This window comes from Periplaneta americana, chromosome 9, assembly GCF_040183065.1.
Source record: "Periplaneta americana isolate PAMFEO1 chromosome 9, P.americana_PAMFEO1_priV1, whole genome shotgun sequence".
Lineage (NCBI taxonomy): Eukaryota > Metazoa > Arthropoda > Insecta > Blattodea > Blattidae > Periplaneta > Periplaneta americana.
In genome coordinates, this window is record NC_091125.1 from 104,305,797 (window position 1) to 104,325,376 (window position 19,580).

The 19,580-nt window shown below is 35.4% G+C and overlaps 2 protein-coding genes across 4 annotated transcripts in view; one reads left to right on the forward strand and one right to left on the reverse strand.

Moving 5' to 3' along the window:
* Positions 1–15,016, forward strand: part of LOC138706334 (nose resistant to fluoxetine protein 6-like) — a 44,437-nt gene extending 29,421 nt beyond the window's left edge. Inside the window, exons 10-14 of the mRNA XM_069835471.1 lie at positions 45–189; positions 3,515–3,704; positions 6,893–7,035; positions 11,610–11,718; positions 14,714–15,016. Of these exons, the coding sequence (XP_069691572.1) occupies positions 45–189; positions 3,515–3,704; positions 6,893–7,035; positions 11,610–11,718; positions 14,714–14,808 (682 nt within the window). The 3' untranslated portion in view covers positions 14,809–15,016. The remainder of the gene's footprint in view (positions 1–44; positions 190–3,514; positions 3,705–6,892; positions 7,036–11,609; positions 11,719–14,713) is intronic.
* The window catches only part of Bap111 (Brahma associated protein 111kD), a 643,372-nt gene that overhangs the window by 195,758 nt on the left and 428,034 nt on the right, over positions 1–19,580 (reverse strand). The gene's annotated exons all lie outside the window — the stretch shown is intronic.

The window sequence follows — 19,580 nt, forward strand, 5'->3', positions numbered from 1 at the left end:
AACTCTGTATTTTGTAAGAAACATTATTTTTTTATTTGTTCTAGAACAAGTGCTGATTTTGGCTACAGTTACTATCACACTCACACGAGATGCACCTCATGGTTTGTAGGCCTTTTGTGTGGCTACTTGCTTCACCGTACATCAGAATGGAGAAAGAGAGTTGCTATGAATATTGATGGACTTTCAAAGGTAAGGAGGAATATGGTATCTATTCTTAACTGTTAAACTTTTAGTTTGATGATGAATCGTCATCACAATCATCCCTTTCAAAAATTAAACCCTTCAGTCCCTTTCGTTCTCATTGCTGTGTGGATTACTAAGTATTCAGAAGCGGTAGAAGTCCTGTCCAAGTTGCCACAATTCCACGAGATCATGGATTAAAGTAACTTAATTTCTTTCTTTCTTTGTCAGTTTAACTCCAGTTGTATTACCGACTAGCATTCCAGTATAGTGTAGGGAAGGACATTAATTATCTTTTCACCAACACTAGACAGGAACACATTATGGATTCCCCTGGTCGCGTGATTAGCACAGCACAAAACTAGCGCTTAGACAACACAAGACAGCACGTGACAAAGGACATAAACTCAGTCCCGTGGATGGAAGATAGATCTCTTCCATTGCCCACGTCGGGAGTCTAACCACAGACGGCTTGGTTGGAAAGTACAAACGCTATCCACATAACCAAGGCAGCGAACGAATTAAAATAGCACAAGGTGAAATAAGACAATGGACAGAAAAAAAAGCAATGGCTCGTCATTGAAGTGAGTCGGAAAGGTTTATGGACGTATAATTACGTTTGTCAGCGAGGGCTGTTCTGGGCGAAATTTGCAAAAGAAATGTTTGGAAATTGTTTCGTTTGCTAAAGGAATGAATGATTTACAGAGTGCAGAGTTTGCTTACTGACAAACACTGCACGGATGCACTGTTTCAGCCGATGTAGACATGTCTCGTCGTTCTACAGCCATAGAGTTCACCCGCAGCTTTTGCGCTTTTTCTCTCTGCCGTCTCTTGTACTCCGCAGTGGTGATCTTGGACTTGTTTGATTCGTCTTTGGATATCCTTTTCTTCTGTTATGTTCGTCTCTACTTTTGCATTGTCTCATTGTTTGGATTTCTATGTATTTTGAAAGTTCACAGATTTTCACGACTACTTTTTAAAAGTTAAGGATCAAATTTACCTCAATCTCGTCGCGCTCAATCGACTGATGCCTCAAAGTCCGGATCAGTTCAGATCTTATGGAGTTATGCACATTACATTTATTCACTGTTTACTATATAGTCTCTCGCTTCTGTTCCGATCTACATTTTTTCATACTCCCCTCTTTTAAAGTCTAATGACTACATTGAGAATTGATAATTTTGCAATTCATGCCTTGATTTCCAATTAACTTATATCAAACACTCTCTGTTCCTAATAATACTTGTTACTAAACCTTACTATACCATTATCCAATATGTCCGTTATTGTGTTTGTTTCTTGTGAACATTCCATTTTCTGATCTCACTTATCTTCTACATACTATGCTTCGCTAACCTAGCTAGTCTTCCCATCACACTTCTTGTCTATTTTAATTATCTCTATAGTCTCACTTAACTTCCTACTGAATGAATGAATGAATGAATGAATGAATGAATGAATGAATGAATGAATGAATGAATGAATGACTGAATGGTTAGCCATGATGTCCTACGTTGGGCACAGGCCTCCTGTGATGGAGTTAGAACCCCCTCGACAGGGATGGCTCAAGTGTACTCGCTTGGTGTTTTTTTTTTTGCACTACCCACATTATACTAACACCAGCACTTTGACAAACACTGATTGCTATTTATACTATTTAACTGACACTTTCTCAACACTGACTTTACTATATACATAACTTATCTTACACTTTCACTAATACTGACTTTACTATTTACAATATCTTAACATTGATTACGTTATCTATTTACATTGACCTTCCCTAGTTCTTTCCACAAAACTATATTCTTCGACCATTGTTTCCCCGCCATTTTGGTAAACATGTCAGACTATCTGAGACGAGGTCTTCCCTATCCTCTCTTTCCGACGTAGAGGTCCCACATCGTGACTGCATGGGTCCATCTTGTCTGATGTAGTCTCGCCACATGTCCTCCCCCCCAGGTCCACTTCGTTTCCGTGGCTCGTTCTGCTGCGTAGTTGTGTTCGTCAGTCTTTGTAGTGTTTCGTTTGTCATTCTGTCTCGTAGCGTAGTGCCCAGTATTTTTCTTTGCATCTTCCTCTGCATTTTTGTATATTTGAGCGTTGTCTCTCGGACAATGTCCAAGTTTGGCAGCCGTATAGCAAAACTGGGATTATACATGTCTCTAGTGCCTCGAACTTGAGATTGCGGTTGATTGTCTTGTCCGTCCATATGAACTTCAGGCTCCAGAACGCCTTCCTACTATACTCCTCAAATGTATTATTTATTTTACTTACTATCTCTTTAATCGTCTCTGGCCCAGACACACACACATTTCACTAATTTCTATTATAAACTCTTCTTCTTTTTTCTTCTCTTGACTTCTCCTCATTTCCCTTGCATTCACAGGAATAACTTTCACTTCCCCTCTCGGCACTGATCCTCCTTCCCCCTAAGCCAATTAATTCACTTTCCAAATCACTTAAATTTTTACTCACGACACTTGACTTCATTACACTTGTACTTAAACCGCTCTTAACTGTTTTCTTCCCATGTGTTCGCTTCTTATGTATTATTGATCTCAGCACATTCTTCACCGCGTTATTGTTCATTTCCTGGATCTGTCTCGCTTCCCTCGGTACGAAATCCTTGCTCTGCACTCTAATCGATTTCGCTCCATCGTCCATACGTGTCTGGTAAATGGTTTTGTTATGATAGCTACTATTCACCGCAATTGTTGGTTGAACAAATTTTCCGTTACCTGTAACATACTCATCTCAAGATATTGTCACTATCCAGCTTCAGTGAAGAGCACAGAGCGTCTTTGAGGGCGTGTTTTTGCGTTGTACAGATATTTAATATAGTTTAATACAGTATATTTCAGTAAATGTATCTTTATCTTAGATCGAATGGTTTTCTCATTACATGTGTGAGGTAAATGTGTTTGCTCCTAAATTCTTTTTAATTTTGTCTATCCCTGGAATACTTCGTTATTATATTATTATTATTATTATTATTATTATTATTATTATTATTATTATTATTATTATTATTAAATCCAAGTGCTATTTTGTACTGGAATATTATTAATGTTTTATTATTATTATTATTATTATTATTATTATTAAATCCAAGTGGTATTTTGTACACGACTATTATTCATGCTGTTCACCGACTTATACACAGGTACCGGTACACGAATAAACAGATGTAAACACACTGCAGCGAGAACTATTGACTCGCAACTTGCTCTCCGTACCAAGCGAAGCTAGTATGATCTTCGTACACCTAACTTGTATTTAAAGTAACCAAACGCAGGACTCTAGTTATACGTTTACCTAATATCTATTTCAGGTCACTATCACTTCAGGCTGGCTGCTGACAATCATTGCATCAGTTATAGTATACAGTAGCATCTATCCTTTTCTACAAAAGGACCACAAATATGATGCTCTTCAGGCAGCTTTCTACTATGCCTTGGCACGCCCTGTATGGTCTATTTGTGTGGCATGGATCATCTTCGCATGCGTGTCTGGATATGGAGGTAGTATGCCCCCTGCTGTTTACTTTATAATTGTAGCTTATAAACGATGTCAGATATATTGCCCCATTATATTGCAAAGGAATGCATTTGTGGACGCGAAGTATTATTTTTTTATTTTTTTTTGTGTTTGTTACATTATTTTGTTTATTTAAGTCCTGAAATGATTATTCACAGAAATTAACAAAAATATACGTTGAAATAACATTGGCAACATAACAGAAAACCGAATTACTGTGAATTGTGTAAAATGTGTTAAGGGAAATTATGTAATTATTTCGTCACATCCATTCTAGCGTGAAACATTTATGCTCGAGTATCAAATGGATAAAATGTTACGAAAATTTCAGCATTTGACGTCATTTGCTTAGGAACGGCAAAGAGTTACGTCACACCATTCCGACTTCACTTTCCAAGCAAGGGATCGGGCTCTTGTATTGATATCTTGTTCACTAGCGGGAAAGACTTACTTTAGTTTTTTTAGCTGGTTATTTAACGACGCTGTATCAACAACTAGGTTGTTTAGCGTCGTTGAGACAGAGAGATAGTATTTGGCGAGATGAGGTCGAGGATTCGTCATGGGTTACCTGGCATTCACCTTATGGTTGGGGAAAACCTCGGAAAAACCAAACCAGGTAATCAGCCCAAGCTGGGATCGAACCTGCGCCCGAGCGCAACTTCAGACCGGCAGGCAAGCGCCTTAACCGACTGAGCCACGCCGGTGGCCTCTTACTTTAATGAATGAGTTACACTCTGCTCCTCCGATTTAGTAGAATGCGTCTGAGTCTAAAGAAAGCAGCAAAACAGTACAGAATTCAAGCCCCCGCATTCCGGTAAGGCATCATGTCACAAACACGTTCATGTCTAATATTTCTCAGGAAGCAAATTGAAAATTTTGAAAATATTAAGGATATTGCTTATAGAGTTTAAGGTAATATTTATTTGTTTGCTTATTTATTTTACTTATTTATTTATTTATTTTTGTATTTTATAAATAGATATATTCTAGAACATTAAATTAATTTGTATTAACGTTGTATCAGATTCATTTTTTTTAAATGAATTAACAACTTTTAAATAGCCATTCCCGTATGATAGATTTTTTATTCTCCATAATATTCCTTGACTTTTATGCTCTACCTAAACATGATGCTTGCCGATTACATGAGACTTGTTCCGCGTGTTATATCTGAGTAGGTAAACATTGTTTTCTCCTGTATCGACGGAGCAGTGTATTCTTATTTCTCTCGTCACAGATAGACCCGTAACAACTGCCCTCCAATGAGCCACTTCAGGTGAAACACAGTAATAATTCCATTGTGAATACTTATACAGATACAGTCAATAAACAAATAAAGGGGAAATAATAATTAATATGATAACATATGAACTACATTAAATTTATTCTACTCTCAAACATATTCACAATCCTTGTAAATAAGAAGCGACTCGTTAAAAATTTAAATAGCCTATCTAAAAAACACCCAACCGACAGCATAAACGTTTCACAAAATTACAGGGATTCTGCGACTCCCCCATATTTTTTTTCATAAGATACTTAATAAATTTTGAAAGAATGCCATATATTTTCTGTAAATTTTTAAATGAAAATTTAAGCAAGAAAGTTAATCTGAAATAATCTTCGTTTTCAGCGAAAGCATTGTTAGAATGGTCTTATGTCCAGGCTGTAAGGTAACCTCGTAGTTGATACAGCGTCGTTAAATAACCAAGTAAAAAGAAAACAGGCTGTAAGCAGCCATCGGATGCGTGGATGCGTTCGAGTAGGCGGTGGATTAGAAACACTGATTCAAAAATTCTAATGAAGGAACCACCTGCGGTAAGTAAATTTGTACGATTATAACTTAATATTTATTTATTCATAAGTATTTAACGTTTAAGATCTGAAAGTAAAGCTACTTTATAATACATGCTCAAATGGCTGGTCTCTTTCTGTAGTGAATTTACGGCACTTCTTGAGGATATTGCATCTAACAAGCCGGAGCGGAATTGTAAGAGCAAGTGTGTTTTTTTTTTCTTAGTCAACTAAGAAAGTTTTGTCGGTCATACTGTTTTCATTAGCCTTTCTCAGTTCTGAATACGACTCTATTTTTGCGAAATCGACTATGAACGTGACAAGTTTGCATAGCTTTAACTTCATATAAACAAGGCGCAGTGGCACACACTGTATACAGTAAAGGGCATATCCATCCCATCAGGAAGAAAGGGTTAGGTTGGTTATTTTACGACGCTGTATCAACATCTTAGGTTATTTAGCGTCTGAATGAGATGAAAGTGATAATGCCGGTGAAATGAGTCTGGGGTCCATCACCGAAAATTACCCAGCATTTGCTCATATGGGTTGAGGGAAAATCCCGGAAAAACCTAAACCAGGTAACTTGCTGCGACCGGGATTCGAACCCGGTCACTTGGTTTCGCGGCCAGATGCGCTAACCGTTACTTCACAGGTGTGGACTAAGAGGAGAGGTGAGGGGTGATAATATTGGTAATTCTGAACAAAAACGTTTCTATGAACATATGTTCTATTCTTAACAGCATTTGACATACAGCTGTTTGAAGAGCACGGACGTCAGTCTCATGTCCTTCATCAGCACTCATATGCGGACACAACCAAAACGACATTAGGTTGTAGTAGGCTCAATGAAACGTGGTGGAGTCATTTCTTGGCCACCGAGGTCACCCGACATTACTACAGTGGATTACTGTGCGTGGAATTGGCTTAAAAGCGAAGTCTACAAGCGCAAAGTGGAAACTTCTCGCTCACATTTTACATGCTTTTGCTCAAGTAAAGGAATATCCGAATCAGCTCAGATCAGCAACAAAGCAGCTGTCTACAAGAACTGTGCATTGAAGTTGACGGCGGACTTTTTGAACATGTTCTGTAAAGAAAAGTACATAATTAACAGAATATAAGGTAACAACGTTTTAATTTACTATCACCTGCACTTTTCATGTTCCTCATTGTTTCCATTAGTTTTCTCCGAAACCGTTAATAACAGGACATATGTTCATATAAACTTTTTTGTTCAGAATCACCAATATTATCACCCCTCAAACCATTAACCTTTCCTCCTGACTCACCATGTATATGCTGCAGCTACTTTTTAAGCCATGAAAAAAAATGTTAGTAATAATCCTATGACACTTATACTGCTTTTATTATTTTTTATCAGGTATAGCAAACACCATTCTGTCTTGGAAAGTATGGAGACCACTAGGTCGCTTAACTTTCGCTATGTATGTCTTTCATTACCAAATCATATTTGCACGCTTAGCCCGAACAAAAACGCCTGTGTACCAGAGTCCAAGCGGAAAGGTATGTTTTATTTATTTGGCTTTTACTTATTTTGTCATGTAAACTAATCAAATACGTCAAATATTTATACATAGCTTAAATATAAATGCTATCTTTTCCATCAAACGTTTTTAGTTGACTATTACACTTTTACTATGTCATACTACTTTTGACCAATAAAACGGTATGAAAAGACGTATTTCAACCATCGTAGCTGTTTATCGCTACAATTTTATCACTTCCCTAACATTTGTTTTTATCACTTCCCTAGCATTTGTTTGTTTTTATCATTTCCATATAATTTGTTTCTTTGTTTGCTAACATTTCAAACGTCAAATTCTTTACGGCACAATAAAACATGCTTTGCGATCGTCATTTGTTTACCGCACAGATATTCAACTGAAAATGGCGGCTCCGTTCAAACGTTTTGGTGAAGATGACATTGGTGAAATATAATTTTAGTAAGGCAATTAATGTTTTATTGTATTAGAGTACTTTATTTCTTCTAATCTTCATATGTTTTCTTCTAATCGTATAATACTCAATTAATTCCCACTCGGGTTTTGATTTTCTATAGATAAATCAAAACCTCTTGTGAGATTACTGTTGAATAAACAGATTAAAATGTATTCTTGTGTTCAATATGACATAATAGTCACAGGTATTTTATGTAATCCTATAAATAATTTATTGTAGAATTACGAAATAGGCCTTTATAATAGTATATTATAATATTATACTTTATTATAGAAGCCAATGTTTAGGAAATTAGCTTCATATAGTAGCTGTGTAACGTGTTTCATACGCTATTTTTTGTATGACAGCATTATAAAACAATATTAATAAGTAGGCTTCGTATTCCAGCTACCTAAAGACTGAAGTTAAAGACACATTGGGTATGTAGTACACCGAACATAGGTAATACAAAGGATTTAAGGATATAAACACACAGGTCGTAGCTGCGTGTTCGTGGAGTACAGTCAGCTCCCGACATTCTGAAGCTATACTAATAAACACATGCTTGAGCCGTGATGTTCATTTTCGTCGTGATCTTTACAGTGAATAATAACGTGCATTCGTAATTTACGGAACTCGAACATAGGCCTATGCGGATGTCACTTGAAATGATTTTATACTGCAACGAATTCTTTCAATAGCACATGGCGTTATTGCCGTATGATGTAGAACAAGATATTCATATTGTCTGATATTTTTTCGTGTTTCATTAGGATATTGCATATGTCGTTCATCACTGAAAACTCGAGTTAATATCTTCATAATTTTCAGATTTCGATGATACTGGTACTTTTGGATTACGCTCAACACACTTTCTGTGGCTTTTGGTATTGCAGTGTTTTTCAGTGCACTGGTTTTTTGTCACTTTTACGTTTATTTGACACAATTTATATGTAATGTTGTCTATATTGACAGTGAAAATATTAGTTCAAATATCCTCAACTATGCCCTGAAATATTACACCCTTGAGCATCTTACCTAAGGCATTTTACCTGTGCAATGAACCTTCAATCAGCCACAAAGATGTAGTTATTTAAATAAGACGACTAGTAAGAGCAGTGATCGATAAGACTATTCACTATCACTGCGTCCCGAATTTTACTTTCTAGAATCTAGAGGAAGAGAGTAGAGGATGCTTAACTATTTTGTATACATCAGTCCCCTAACTGCCCATTGTGCAACTCAAACCAAGAAATGGATTCGGAACACCTCAAATCTGTGCTTCAGTGGCTGACCATGTTAATATCTTTGAAAAATATTGGAGTGCAAGAGGTCAAATGACTTTATTGTCAAACGCCTGGCATTAGAAAACAACAACAACTATTTTGTATACGAATGTACTTGTACCTGCGCTGTGACGTCACATAGGCTATACTTCGAATCAGACTTCATTCCAGTTTGTAGGTAGCTGGAATACGTACCTATTAATAAGGAAATAACATATCAATATTTTGTAATGATAAGTAGTTTGAAATTATGGTCTACGAAGAATGAGTTGCTATGACAGCAAATTTAATTGCAAGGAAAATAATTTAATAATATTAATTTTATGGCATAAGCTACATTTTAATTAGGATGGTAATTTTACGGCACTGGAACAATAATGCGGCATATTGTGCATGATTCTTTTTAGGTTTTTTTAACTAAAAATGGAGACTGTTTATAATACTGGCCTACGAAAACAATAGTTTAGAGTAGAGAGAGAGAGTAAAACTCGATTTCATAACGACTGGAAAGTTCGCTCTCGAAGCGCTTAAAATTTGTTTACTCTCGTCTGCTATACAATATTTGATGTATTACTGTTATCTAAACCAGAAAATACTTATAAGAAAATGTTTATTCTAAATTATAGACTTATTCTTTGTAATGTGTTTGTTGTGAAGAAGTCATAAATGAAAGAATGTGTGAATTTTATTGCTGGTAATATGTCGGTTGTCAAGGAGAGAATGATTTAAAAACATGTAGTTGACTGCTGTGGATAAAGTTATTGCTTAGGTTGCCAAGAACGATGAAATAGAGCGCAGTTTTGATACAAGTAATATATATATATATATATATATATATATATATATATATATATATATATATATATTTCGGCCTCATTTAAAACATGTTTGCTAAATGTATAGGCCTAATCCTCCGCCAGATTTCGAATAGCAAGCGTATGACTATTTAACTTAGGAGAACAGATATCCAAAGTTTCTAAATTACGTAAACTGTAGCTTGATTTAGTTGGTATGTAGTTCGGCCTACGTCTATGTGAAGTAATTAAATTCAATGGAGCATCAAGAGCGATGGATAGCCTAAGAATTACTGGGCTATTTAGCGCTGACGGACTAAACCTGAGAACTTTGGCGAGATGAAGCCAAGGATTCGCCATAGATTATCTAATATTTATTTATTGATTTATTTATTGATTTATTTATTTACTTATTTATTTATTTACTTATTTACTCACTTATTTACTTACTTCTTTACTTACTTATTTTCTTATTTATTCACTTACTTATTTATTTACTTATTTATTTATTTTATATGATTATGTCCCGTGACCACAACATAGTACGAAATGGAAATATACTAATTGGACATTTATCCTTTGAAAACGTGGAAAAATTCAAGTACCTTGGAGCAACAGTAACAAATATAAATGACACTCGAGAGGAAATTAAACCCAGAATAAATTATGGGAAATGCCTGTTATTATTCGGTTCAGAAGCTTTTATCATCCACTCTGCTCTCGAAAAGCTGAAAGTTGGAATTTATAAAACAATTATATTACCGGATGTTCTGTATGGTTGTGAAACTTGGACTGTCACTTTGAGAAAGGGTCAGAGATTAAGAGTGTTCGAGAATAAGGTGCTTAGGAAAATATTTGGGGCTAAGAGGGATGAAGTTAGAGGAGAATGGAGAAAGTTATACAACGCAGAACTGCACGCATTGTATTCTTCACCTAACATAATGAGGAACATCAATTCCAGACGTTTGAGATGGACAGGGCATGTAGCACGAATGGGTGAATCTAGAAATACATATAGAATGTTAGTTGAAAGACCTGAGGGGAAAAGACCTTTAGGGAGGCCAAGAAGTGGATGGGAGAATAATATTAAACTAGATTTGATGAATGTGAGATATGATAGTAGGGACTGGATTAATCTTACTCTGGATAAGGATCGATGGTGGGCTTATGTGAGGGCGGCAATGAACCTCCGGGTTCCTTAAAAACCACTTGTAAATAAGTATTTATTTATTCTGGCGTAGTTGAGGCCATCAGACCTTCGCCTTACGGTTAGGAAAAATATCGAGGAGAAAACTCAACCAGATAATCAGCTCAAGCGGGAACAGATCTTACACCTGAGCGCAACTCCGGATTAGCAGGCAAGCTCGCTACTGCCTAAGCTACACCGGTGGCCTTTAGCACTTATTGAACTCTTCATGTGCTGAAAGATTTGTAGTATCGTATGGTTGAGCCCGATCGCAAACTCGTGGCACCTACGCGAAAGACGAATTGGTATCCACTTGCATGGACTCGCCCAAGAGTAATGCTGTGGGGGGGGGGGTTGTTTGAACAGTACGCTCTATGGGTAAGCAGTCGCCCGCACACACAGAACCTCCCATTCCGAAGCCTGAGAAAGAAGCTGGAGCATATTGGTGACCCCAGGTTTGAGATAGGGCTCTATGATTGTGTGTTTAATATATGTACGACGTTCCCTATAAGATTGTCTTAATATTATCAATATTATTATAGCTAAGCGAAAGAAATTACTGTATGTAATATTTTTCGCATCGGCACCGTTTTTAAGATGCACAATTAATGTAAACAAGATTTGAAGATTAGAAGAATATACATTGTAACACACACTGATTTCCATTCACGAGTCGATACAATTTTTAAAAATATATAACAGAATAATTAGATTAATTTTAGGTAATTAATTACATGGTTATGAGTAGATATCAGAGTCTTACGACATTCACTACAATAAGTTACAGTTAATTTCTCACATAAACTCTACTGTTCCTATAATACATTTCTGTCATGTGGTTATGACGTACTGTCGTTTTACTTTTATTTTCAGGCAGGAGAATGTGTTCAGAACCTCGTGCTGACAGTTCTAGTCGCCATTGTCATGACGCTTGCAATCGAATCACCAATCGTGCAGATTGAGAAATTATTGTTCCCAAAAGGTAAATTTATTATTCTTTATTTTAGACGGTATTGGAGTCTCTGATCGTTCAATATTTCGAATTAGCACTACACGTTCTCATGTCACTGGACTCATTGGTTATGTGGTAATAAAGCCCTAGAAATGCCGACTGAGACAACGTATTATGAACAATAGAAGAGGGACATACTTCCAATTCCTATGCACGGAAAATATCTTCTGGATATCGAATTTCCAGCCTTTGGATAGTTATCATAGAGTCAAAACAGAGAGTGTAATGTGTATCAAAACACAGAGTAAGATTCTTTGGAAATATAAAAATTGAAAATTTATCTTTTGAAGAGGTGAAAAAATTCAAATATCTTGGAGCAACATTAACAAATATAGATGACAATGGGGATGAAATTAAACGCAGAATAAATATGCGAAATATGTGTTATTATTCGGTTGAGAAGCTTTTGTCATCCAGTCTGCTCTAAAAAATCTTAACGTTAGAATTTATAAAACAGTTGTATTACCGGTTGTTCTGTATGGTTGTGAAACTTGGACTCTCACTTTGAGAGAGGAACAGAGATTAAGGGTGTTTGATAATAAGTTTCTTAGGAAAATATTTGGGACTAAGAGGGATGAGGTTACAGGAGAATGGAGAAAGATACACAACGCAGAGCTGCACGCATTGTATTCTTCACCTGACATAATTAGGAACATTAAATCCAGAAGTTTGAGATGGGCAGGGCATGTAGCACGTATGGGCGAATCCAGAAATACATGTAAAGTGATAGTTGGGAGACCGGAGGGAAAAAGACCTTTGGGGAGGCAGAGACGTAGATGGGAGGATAATATTAAAATGGATTTAAGGGGAGGCAGAGGTGAATATTTCAAAATCCACAAAATTTATCCGATTTGTTTGCAATTGATCATGGATACTAAGTAGGCCTATGTTATTAGTAATGGACATACCAAGTTTCAACTTTCTAAGTACAATAGTTCTGTACATATTAATAATTGTATAAAACTTTATATAAAATGCTCCATGCACCATATTGTAAGAAATTTTCAATATTTCTTTTTATTTATATGTTCAGAGAAGGTATATAAATAATGATAAGTATTAGTTTATTATGGGAATAATATAGTAATACAGTTATCTTGGTTTTAATTTCATACTTTTAAGGGCACAAAATCAAAAACTAACATCGGAATATCAAAATAAGGATAATAAAAATGGAAAAAACCAAATTTTCATTTTTTCTTCAGTTTTGTTCGAAAATTTCACCTCTGCCTCCCCTTAAGAGAGGTGGGATATGATGACAGAGACTGAATTGATCTTGCTCAGGATAGGGACCGATGGCGGGCTTATGTGAGTGCGGCAATGAACCTGCGGGTTCCTTAAAATCCATTTGTAAGTAAGTATTATTATTATTATTATTATTATTATTATTATTATTATTGATCAGTACCGTAAAGTGGGGTTACTTGACCACCGCGGGGCTACTTGGACACAACGTGACATGTTGAGACATTATATTTAGTTAGGGGAGATTGGTCGAAGGAGGAGGCAGGAGAAAAATTTTAAGTATGTCGGGCGACGTTAGTACGGAAGGTACGTGGAAAGAATCCGGGACCTGTTGTTCTAAGTAAGAACCTGGGAGTGGTAGCTATTTTTACTTTTACTTATTTGTACTTTTTAATTAGATGATTGTTTCCTCAAATTTAATATAAAAAATGGAGGTACAAATATGGAATATTATTAACAAGTTACAAGGTTAACAAAATTGCAAAGTCAAAATGGCCTCCACTAAGAAAAGCACAGATCAAGCATTCAGCATTTTCACTAGAAGGTGTTTTCCCAACCGTAATACTGAATCCAGATGAATTGTCTCTCACGACTTTTCTCGAACTTGTTTTATGGTTTTTCATTTCACTGTTTTATAAGTATGTTGGAAGGTGAGGTTTTCTCTCCTTCTACAAGTGCCATCACTAGTAACGAAACAGAAAACCAGGGTATAAAGATGAAATACTAATAATACTAGTATTTCATATTTTTAACACACTGATGTTGCGAGTCATAACCTCAAAACTTATCACAATTTAAAAACGAAATCAATTAATGCTATAAACGTAGATTATTTCTCTTTAAGAAAATATATTATTAAAATTTCTAACATTGAGAAATAACAATGTAGGCCTATATTCAAGAAAAAAAGTTACCGCCAAAATTTACACTTTCCACGAAAACGCAATAATGATCAACGTTTCTACAGTTCAGCTTCTAACTGCAAACTAACACACTCCAGGGAAAGAGAGTATCAGTGCTTATTTAGTAATTGGGAAGACTTCCGCTAGAATACAACACATCTGATATCGTATTACCGCCGCGCTCTCATGGTTAACATTCGGCAGGTCTTCGAGCGGCCTCGTGCATAACATTCGGTAGGTCTTTGAAATTTAATTGCATTATTCTTTTCAATTTCTTATGTCGCCGCTCCAATCACTCGCCTCAATTTCAATATCGCAACCAATAAGCTGCTTCCATTATTAAATGACACCTACTTGTCTAATCCACGTGGACTAAAACCGAGGTTGCAATGTCTTGTGCTGAGGACGAACATTAAGGTATGTGATTAAAAATTATTATTAAAGAGTTATTATTAAGAGTTAAGAATGTCAACGTACTCGTATATGAAATAATAATAACAGCTATTTAACAATATAACAAACTAGTGCTTATTCTTATCGAGGAAGTAAACGTGACAACGTGACGCTTAGAGTGAAGCCTCCAGGGCAACAATCGGTCGGCAAAATTATGTTTTAAAAGCACACCGCACGTTATTGTATGATGCCGACATGTTAAACATGAGAGCGCGGCGATAAATACGATTTAATATTTGTAACACTTCCTCTACTTTTTATTGCTGCATAGTAAGTGACAATTTATGTAATTAGGCTGTGTCTCCTCAATGACAATTAAAGGAAATTAATGAGATTTCTTAATGCCTGCTTTTGTACTATTGCAGATCGCAGGGAAAAGCCTCGAAGCAATATCAATTTGCCAGAAAGCATTTCTATTGATAAGTTGAATGCAAGCGTGAAGACTGAGAAACCAGAATGAAGTTGATATCTCCTTTCAAGATGGTTTATATATTCAGAAATATATTTGCTTAATAAGCATGTATTTATTTATCTTCTTGTTTATATGTTGATGCATATGTGGACTTATTATTATGTCTACATTAAAATACTGTGTGCCTAATTTGTATGCTTTTTATTGTTGTTTGCATTTTTGTCTACACTTCTCATGTTCTAATGTTACAAGCATAAATAATTTAAAATCGCTTGTTAAATCTTTACACTAACAAATGACCATTTTGAAAATAAACTTGAACTAGTGGCTTGTGCAGCAAATGCTGCAGACTAAGTTCATTAGACGTCCAAATAAAAATTTATCAGATTGATTTTCAATGAAGAATATCAGACATTTTGAAAGTTATTTGCTTCCATAATAATGAAACATACTCCTTCTGAATGGTTTTCTTTTATGCCAAATACTTTTTCTTGAACCTATCCACCTTAGTTTTGAGTTTCAACGCGAAAACTCAAGTAACAATGTCAGGACGATCAGTGGGTTTTTCATGTGGGAGTAAAGTAATAGCTATTTCAGGTCATTGTGGATTGTAGGTGAAAGTTAAAAAAAGTCAGGTTTGCTATGCTTTCGAAAAATAGACATAGCATCTTGGTATGACTGCTGCATCCAGAGCTTTAAAATGTAGAGAGTAAAATAATTTTATCCTGCTAAGAGATCTTCCTGAAATGAATGGGAGACTACAAAATTTTGTAGGCCTCTTATTTTATCAGTAAGTAATACCTTTTGGTCTTTCCTTAGGAACTGTAATTTTTGCGCTCTCTCGAGCCAATACTGAAGAGAATGACGCATATGAATAAATACACCACACCGCCATTAAGTATATGAAAAGACCCAACCCCACTTGATCAATAACTATAAAAATATTTTATTTTTAATAACAATATATTATCTTACGTAAGTGTTATAGTTATATAGTAGTTGCCACTCAGTAAATTATAAAAATGAAGATCTAGTTCAAGATATTCTGTACATCTGCTTATATAACCCCAAAACGTTTCACTTTCATATCATCAATATAGCATTAATATGTATAATTAATGAAAAATAGTCACATCGTGGTATTAACTATAATAATATTTCATTTCTAATGGTTATAATGTCATCAAACCACCTCAAGTTTTGTAGATTTTAATATTCAATACACAGCTGTATTCAGAATATTACACACCGCAGAATCAGACTTGTAAATTATTTTAGCAAGTCTTGAAATTTTTTAATAACCAATTGAATTTGAACTCTAAATATATCAGCAATCCTGCATGTCATGGCCTTCGTGTAATAGCCTATTGTTTACTGTAGTGTGTGTTTTGTTTTATTCTGAAATGCAATTAATTCTCAAAACTAACGAAAGATGTATTTTGGAAAATAGGAAAATGATGTAGGAAAATTGACATTTCACTCAAAACTACTATTCTTCTGAAAAACGTTGGGTTCCAAGCTTCAAAGTGAGGGGTCATTTATTAAAATCCGTTCAGCCGTTTTCCCGTAATTTCCATTACCTGTTCAAATTATATATATAGATATCGACGTGACAGATTATTTTCTAATAATATTAAAAATAGGAGCATACAATCAATCTAGGCATGACAGATTATTTTCTAATAATATTACAATATAGAACAAAGTATCAACAATTCTATAGGGTTATTCAAAGTCAAGAAAAACTTTGAAGTCAAATTTTATTAAGAAGTAAGTTAATAGAAAAATAATAATGTTTCATTCATAAACAGCTGGGGTTTATTCAGGTATTACTCGACCAAGGCCAGCGGAGTCCTGCAGCCCGGAGCCGTGGTGCTACTGCTCTTGCGTTCGTAATACCGCGTCGCGATAGTTCACATTACGCCTGCAGTTCCACTCGCCTTGGTCGAGTAATATAAAACAACTTCAAAACATTCAGATAAGGACGCATTTTTCACATCTATCCTTCAGTAGCCACTCTTCTAGGTAATGGACAACATTCAGAACAAAATCTTGCGAATGTATTCCACGATGATGACAAATTGCAGAGTACATGTCACAATCCAGTTAGAATTCTGGATCTTCTCAGTCATCAAGAACAATCTCTGTTACATTTATAGTAACACTGAATAAGACCAATTCACATTTCTACAGATAAAAGCATTATTCCGGTATGAATTTGAAGTATACAGACTACAGAGTTAATCGTAAGTAATGCCATTAATTTGAGGGGGTTATTCTTTGAGATATTTCAAACAAAAACGTTTAATACAATTTCGATCGTTTTTGCTTCCTTTTTGAGATAGGCCTAATAATTATCTTTAATTTGGGAATCCACTTGCGTTGACACTCTAGCTCCATCTCACTTGCCGAATACTTCCAGACGCGCAGGATCTGCTGCTGAATTAGCCATGAAGAATAAAGTCAATAAATATCCCCTTTGCTCCTTGGAGTCATGACGCTAAAGTTTTGGTATCGCAAATCGGCCAAATTTTGATCTCCATTACTGGTGATCGCCATTGCACTACTTATTTGCGTCAACGCTGAAGTATTGTTATTCAACGCGGAAATGCAATGAGCGTTTTAAGTACTCTTCCCGAATCCAGCTCTTTGGACGAACTCTTTCTTCTGTAAAATTTGTTAAGTATTCTGTGTGTAAATATTTGTATTTAGTATTATGAATTTAATATTAGCAAATCTTGTAACATTGTATTAAATAATATTGTTTTACATTAAACAATTCTTAACGGGTTTGATTTAATTCCCAATATGCTCTATCAGTTTAAGAGAGCAGTGTGTTACGATAATATATGACTGAAAGAATTTTAGTATGGCTTTCCCAAAACACGTTATGAAATGTTTCATATAAATCAATTTTATCTCAAAAAAGACGCAAAAACGAGCAAAATTGTTTTATACGTTTTGTTTGAAATATCTCAAAGAATAACCCCCCGAAATTAATGACATTATTTACGGTTAGCCTATATATTATATTTAAATTAACTCATTCAAGAACAGCTTAATTATGGTGTGTATATATTTAAACGGAAGTTTCTATGAAAATAAGATATTTTCCTAACTTCTGAATATTCCTGTATATTGAAAAATGGAATGAATTACGTACTGTATATTTTCTTTCTAAAATAGGAATAATAAAATGAATAATAAATGGATATAATACTAAAAGTATTGTGAATTAATTATTCTTAAAACAGACTATATCCAATGACTTAGACTCAGAACTGGATAATACAGAGCAGTTAGTAGCGTTCGGGGCCGTCAGACTCCGTTCCATGCCTGCGGTATTCATCGCGTTGCAACTGAGATAAGGGATCCAACGTTGCCGCTAATAATGTGCAAAGTAACCCTTTAGTTAGTCAAAGCATACATTTATATTTGAAACGATAATAGTGAGCGCTAACCTGTATTGCAAGAGTTACTGAAAATGAAGTCCCTCAGGAGCTACACATTCTCGGCATCTGCGCAGACAATTCCCCAGTAACACACGTAAGTTCCTCAAACGTGATCAAAGCAACTTTTCGACTGATATTTTCTTTTAGTTCCTCTATTGTGTGAGGATTACTGTTATAAAATTTTGTCTTTAAGTTTCCCTCAAGTAAGTATTACATGGAGCGAGATCTAACGTTTCTTTCGTTAGAACTCTGCGTCTGGTGAAAGGTTTTGCCGTTAAGAGATCTTGTTTTTCGTAACTTTTTAACAAGTTCATGTGTGATGACGTTGAAAGCAGGATTTCAAAGACAGAGTACAGTGCGTCATTCGTCTTTCAGGCATTGACTTCCTGACAAACATCCCTTCCTTTTGAATAATATAATATTTTTAACAACCATATGACATGTCTGTAAGTAATATAGAGTATGACAGTCATGGATCTCACGACATAGCTTATAAGTAAAGTCAGAAAGTTTAGCCCCTTTCTAGCCCGCAATGTGTGGCATTACGTTTGTTTACTACTGCGCGATGCATCAGGCATTACTCGACCGAGGCGAGTGGAGCCGCGGGAGTAATGTGAACGATAGCGATGACGCTAAACGAACGCAGGAGCAGCACAAGTGGCGCTCCAGGCTGCAGGACTCCACTGGCCTCGATCGTATAAAAAGTACAGTCAACTCACAAAAACACTTATGCAGTAGAATTTAAGCTCCAGGCAACGCGGTCAGTCTGGTAAGTTTTGTTGGTGTGTAGTTATATGATTATTGAATGAAGGCACTGTACTGGTAATAAACAAACAATGTTATAAATAATGGCAGTACTCATTTGAACTTATGCCAGTGAGAACTAGACACTAAATGGCTCGGATAAAAGGAAAATTGAAATAGTTGAGATTAAGTTACTACGTTCAGTAACGAAAGTGACACTTTTAGATGAAAAAAATAATGAAGGTATTAGAAAAGATCTGAAAATAATTAGTTTCAAGGAAAAAATAGATTAACTACAGGATAACTGGTATTTCAAATACAAATACAAAATACTTCAAAGAATAGTATTTGAATTACAAATACAAAATACTTTTAAAAAATTAACCAAAATACATTTGTATTTCAAATACTCAAAATACATTTGTGTTTCAAATACTCGATACAATATACAGGGACATCACTTTATTTTTACCAACATTTTTAACGTTAACCTGACTATACTCGGAAACACTGTTGCCCCCTTCCATTACAGGAGTTTGATGTTACTAGTGCAATATGTAAACAAATCATTTTACTAGGAATAGGAGGAGAGAAAAGTAGTGTATCCATTTATGTTGTAGGGAA